Raw genomic sequence first — 6,000 nt, 5'->3', positions numbered from 1 at the left:
TGTATCTCCTAAATCAGACATGCCTTGACTCTGGATTCCTTCAACTAGATTTTATTGAGCCATGCATTCCTCACAATGTAAAAACTGCTAATTCTGTAGTATATCGCAATCTGAACATTAAGTGTGTTTACAGTCAATCTCAATATAAATAAATATCTGTTTTCATTTATCATGTCTGATTGCTATACCAGAATATTTTACGGGCCATCATGAACATTGTATCCAGCTTATGAGTCACTTACACTAGCTGTCCTCTGTCTTTATCCATTATAGGACGCAGATGCAACAGTGATTTCTTTAAGAAGACTAAGAGACCACAGCCATGCACGCAGCCATGCAATCCTTTGAATAATAAGTGCTTTGAATTAAATGCTACTGTTAACTTGGTAACATGGAGATGTAGCAGGTGTTATGTAGACCATATTCAAGATCTTCGTTTAGCATTAGCACACAAAGTGCAGCCGAGGGGAAACGTTTGTGATGAATGAATGTGTACATTTCAGTGCAATCAGTTGTGATTAACACCAGTGTATGTCATGGTTTCAGTTTTTGTTTCCTGGGGCCTACAAAAGTAGAATAAAGATATCCATATCCATCCATATCGGTTGCACATTCACAGCTTTCTTAAATAGACCACGGTGTCAATCACAGATTTACTGATGCAGAAATGGAGAAGACGCATGCGGCATATGTTTCACCCAACGAGCAGCAGCTTCTAATGGAAAGTAACGAGGAGATGAAGCATGTAATATGCAGAAAGGGGAATACGGCTGTTATTAAACGGAGAGAAAAAACCCAAGAGACTGCAGCAGACCGACTGAATGTGTATGGAAGTAAAAATATCTACTTAGCCTACTACTTTTTTTACAAAGTTGAAGGCTATACTGTGTATTGCTTAAAATATGCTAGTTTCATGTTTCTGTTTTTATGTGATAAATATGCTGATTTTACTGTAAAGTGTCTCTGAGTAGCCTACCATGTAAAGCACAATGTAAATAAAATGTATTATTATTTAGCCTACTTTACCTTAAAAATATATCAAACAAAATTCTCTGCTAATGGTTAAAACTGTAGTCATGCGTGGAGTCCATTCAAGGCAGATAATATGCGTGACTGTTGTGAAAATCAGCAATTAAACTTTAACGTTAGCAGCTAGTGTTAGCATAGCAAGCTAGCGTTTTTTTTAAAGTTTCAATTAAGAACATGGTTGCAAATATACAGTGAGGGATTCTGTCCACAAAATTATTGATAGGTATTTAACAGGATAGATAACAGATCCCTACATGTAACATGTATTAAACAAAAACAATACATTTCTTGTCACAGTTTGCCAGTCAACAGAGGATGTGACATATCTCAACCAACTTAGACTATACACTTTATTCACCAGGCCACAGTCGGAAACAAGTAAGTTGTGGAAAACAGGACGAGCTTCAGAACTTAATTGGTTGCTTAATTTGATTGCCATACATTACATAAAAGGGCAAATTGATAAAAAAAATCTTTAAATCTAATCGGCCCATATAGAGCAACTGGAGATGATGGAGGATATTATAAATGAAATTGAATTATCTGAAATGTAATCATGAGACCACAGAGAAACTTGACATGGAAGGTAAAGAGGAGGGGGTTCTACAGGTGCAGGGGAAGTATGTCATTGTAGCTATCAAATGGTCACCTCTCAAAGGTTTGTTTAATCGATTCCAGAAAACAACAGTGTTCCAAAAACCACATCTCTTTAGTCCAGTCTTGGGACTCTCATCCATGCTACAGTTCCTGTAGATCACCACATGCGTGTATATTGTAAATGGTGCATTTGTTTCTCCAGGCTCTTTACCAACCCACTGATGGCAAAATTAAATAGGAAGCGGAAGAAGAAGAAACTGCCTCTAGAGAAGACTACAACTTTTAAAGCAATCAAAGGGACACAGTATCACATTTTTATCAAACAAAATGTGATACTTCAATTATACAAAAACATCTTCTAAAAGCTTGATATAATTAAAAACGCCTTATGTGGTTTGATTTAGTTCATCTTAAAAATTACATCCATTACAACTTAAAAAAGCTTCTCCCTCCTTTTATTTAGTTCCAAAACCTGTACCTTTTATGGGAGGATCTGCAGGGAAAACAAATCATCTGCAGGGAAAACAAATGATTCAATAACACAGTGGGGAATATTTGATACACTGCCGATTTAGCAGGTTTTCCTATTTACGAAGCTTGTAGAGGTCTGTAATTTTTATCACAGGTACACTTCAACTGACAAAAAAATCAGAAAATCATATTGTAAGATTTTTAAACAATTCATTTGCATTTTAATGAATGATATAAGTATTTATATCAACCAGTAGGAATTCTGTCTCTCACAAACATGTTAGTTTTCCTTTAAGAAGCCCTCTGGTTGTCCACTTATTACCTGCATTAACTGCATCTGTTTGAACTTGTTACCTGTATAAAAGACACCTGTCCACACACTTAATCAAACAGACTCCAACCTCTCCACACTGGCGAAGACCAGAGAGTTGTGGAAGGACATAAGGGATAAAAGTATAGACCTTCACAAGGCTGGGATGGGCTACAGGACATCAGGCAAGCAGCTTGGTGAGAAGGCAACAACTGTTGGCGCAATTATTAGAAAATAGAAGAAGTTTAAGATGACAAAAAATCTCCCTCGGTCTCGTGGGGCATCAATGATCATGAGGAAGGTGAGGGATCAGCCCAGAACTACACGGCAGGACCTGGTCCTTGTTGTCTGGTGAAAAGAGCTTGGACCAATCTCAAAGAAAACCATTAGTATCACACCACGTCGTCATGGATTAAAATCTTGCCGCACACACAAGGTCCCCATGCTCAAGCCAGCGCATGTCCAGGGCCATCTGAAGTTTGCCAATGACCATCTGGATGATCCAGAGGAAGAAAGGGAGGAGGTCATGTGGTCTGATGGGACAGCATTAGAACTTTTTGGTCTGAACTCCACTTGCCGTGTTTGGAGGAAGAAGGATGAGTACAACTCCAAGACCACCATCCCAGCCGTGAAGCGTGGAGGTGGAAACCTCATTCTTTTAAGATACTTTTCTACAAAGGGGACAGGAGGGGTACCCAGCCGTGAGTCACCGTGACGTGTAGCTACATTTTTCGCATGTCAGTGTATTTATTTCTAGTTTAGCGGAGTTTATATCTCTCTCCACCTTTCCATCTTAGTGTGGAGTCTTTTTTGTTCACTTGGAAGTACACTGTAACCATTAGAATTGTTTTATCAGCCTGTTAATATTAGTGTTTAAAACCTCATTAAAGATGGAAACAAATATTGTCATTTCAAACTATTTACTTTTTTGAGTCGAGTGCAGATGTGAGTTGCGCATGCTCAGATTCAAACGGATTACGGCATAACGTGTCATACTGAAATTTGTGAATCACAAACGATAACAGAAGATGGAAAACTATCTTTAGCTATCTGACTGATAACATTGTGATATCTAACGTTGGCTCAAAACGCCATTCAAGTGACAGCCTTTGTGTTTAACTTGTAGCCACCAGTGAGTCAAAACGGGGTTACAGTGTGCATTTACTACTTCCTGGTGCTAGCAGTGCTAACAACTGAGCCACTGTACCACTAAAAGAATGTACGTTGATACAGTCATGTCAAAAAAAGGTGATAATAAAGTAAAAAGTCAGAGCGACCTCTATCTCTCCCAGTGGGAGCACTCAGCCCATGCTGGCTGAGTCTTGCAGCGGCCCCGGTTCAAATCCGACCTTTGCTGTGTGTCAACGCCCCCCATCTCTCTCCCCCTTTTGTGTCTGTCCATTGTCACTTTAAAAAAAGGGAAAACCCCCCAAAACCTTTAAAAAAATGGAGTTAAAGAAAGTCATAGAATAGTGTGTCAAAAAGAAATAGTGCAGTATGTTGAAAAATGTCATAAAAAAGAGAAGATTCCAAAGTCCTCTTGAGAATGCCGGCATCGATCCCACTCACTCTGGCATGTCAAGCAAACGCTCTACCAAAAGTTATATAAAGGTCTTAAAAAAATGCTAAAGTCATAGTATGTCAAACAATCATATGTCATTGACATCAAAGTAAAAACAGTCATTAGCATGTTTTAATACAATTTCATAGGGACCCGTTCATGAGAATGTGTTGCATATCTATATGTTTATATGTCATTCTCTGTACATGTGTATGTCTGTTGTAAAGATATAGTGGTGCAGCTAGGCAGAATATTCAAACTCCTATCATTTCTTACTCTTTATTTCGCATGCATCATTGCTTTCCAACTTAGTTGGCTATTTAAACTGCTTTCCAATTTTAATCAGGTTTTATTTATGGATTTGTACACCATTCAAACCTTAAAATGTTCCGGCAATTTAGTTTGGCATCAGCTTTGAAAAAACTTGCACTCTTACTCCAAAAACACCTACATTTCTTGCATTATGAGTTCATACAACCTCAAATCTCTGAACGCAGCGTCATAATGAACCAAACCTTCCTGACTGTCACACATAAAACACAAAATAAATCCTTCAAGCTTTCCTGAAGTGTCATGCTGGCCAGTGGACCTTTGTATCGTATAATCAGCCCCATGACCTTTCACCTCCATCACACACAGAAGATTGGATTTTTTTCTGTGTTGCCTGCTGAACCAGGATTAAAAGGTTCAGAGAGCTGGTTGTATATTGTTGTTAGAAGTGCACATCTTTCTCACCAGTTGGGTCCATGTCAGGGTGATCTGGACAGTTTTGTGTTACAGCCATCCCAGCCGGTGTCTCGTCCCAGCACAAAAAGCCATCCCACATACGTTCGCAGAACAAACCTTGAAAGGAAAAAGGGGAAAAAAAACTATTTTGAGTTATTACCAACACCCATTTTCTGTGTCTTCACTTGTACATAGTGTAAGCATACATCAGAATAAAATAAGTACTCTACATCTTCCACTTCAAAAGACACTGCTGGCAACACTACCTTGAACAGGAAAAACAACTGCTCCCAATCCACCATGTTAAAACGCCATTACACCTGTGATGCTCTCCCAAAGGTAATTGATTTGGCCTTAAGAAGCCTTGAAATGATTTGGCCCTCTCACCCGTTCTGTTTTCTTGGTGGTCTTTGTTGGATAGCTCAAGGCATTCATATTGACCCTGGCTCACCGCCTGGCTCTGTCCATCTGTCATGCTATTTCCAGGCCTGAGTGATGGATCCAAGATTGACTCAGCACCTCCCACCACCCTGCGCTGTGGAGACAAAGCAACACAAGAGGTGAGAGGAAGGGGGAAGAAAACACATGGTAGACTGACTTGGCACACATTAGAGTGTTGATAGGGTGTTTGTTGTGTGTGTATTTTTGCGCTTGCTGTCCTGATCTACATTTTCTTGACTGTCAGATGAAGTATAAGTAGTATCCTTGTTAATAATGTTAGCACAATTTGTAATACTCGTCAGATAACAAAAAAATGAAAAATCGAAAAATACGCATGCAAACTTTTTAAATCATCTTCAAAGCTGAGCTGATAAGAATTTCCCTCTGGCTTGAAATTCAACTTACTCAATATTCATGTAACTCATTAAAGTGTGTTAGGGAGCTCTCAAAAGAAGTTAAGCAGCTGATTTTCTCCAAATGAATCTTATCTCTGCTCTATTGTTTGTATTTGGAGGTGGCATTAGAAATGAAGAAGCCTTGAGTGTGAAATGCTGATTTTGATAAAGCTGCTCGCTGAAGGATAAAGAGCCCATTTTGGTGTGACTTATCTCGCACATTTTTTAGGCTGAAAATTAAGCCTCTCAGAGTGCGAGACACATGCACTTGCATTTTCTAAATTGTCTAAGGAATTTTAATGCTTTGCCTGGCAAACTGTTGTCGCCTATTCACAACTGAGATGCACACCTCATTCATCTGTGTCTATGTGGTGGAAAAAGGAATTCTCATTAGACAAAAATACCATTCTTACCTGAGTGACTGATAACACTTTGACAAAACACTGACTTTTGTGAGAATGCTGATGTCC

The 6,000-nt window shown here is 39.0% G+C and overlaps 1 protein-coding gene across 6 annotated transcripts in view; it reads right to left on the bottom strand.

Annotated features, from left to right (window-relative positions):
* The window catches only part of calcr (calcitonin receptor), a 52,233-nt gene that overhangs the window by 16,988 nt on the left and 29,245 nt on the right, over positions 1-6,000 (bottom strand). For all 6 annotated transcript variants that reach the window (XM_034891479.1, XM_034891480.1, XM_034891483.1 and 3 more), the window contains exons 3-4: positions 5,082-5,229; positions 4,704-4,811 (exon numbers count right to left, since the gene is read on the bottom strand). In XM_034891479.1, the coding sequence (XP_034747370.1) occupies positions 4,704-4,811; positions 5,082-5,229 (256 nt within the window). The remainder of the gene's footprint in view (positions 1-4,703; positions 4,812-5,081; positions 5,230-6,000) is intronic.

Source organism: Etheostoma cragini, chromosome 14, assembly GCF_013103735.1.
Source record: "Etheostoma cragini isolate CJK2018 chromosome 14, CSU_Ecrag_1.0, whole genome shotgun sequence".
Lineage (NCBI taxonomy): Eukaryota > Metazoa > Chordata > Actinopteri > Perciformes > Percidae > Etheostoma > Etheostoma cragini.
Note: the sequence above shows the minus strand (reverse complement) of the source record. Positions and strands in the feature narration are given on the sequence as shown.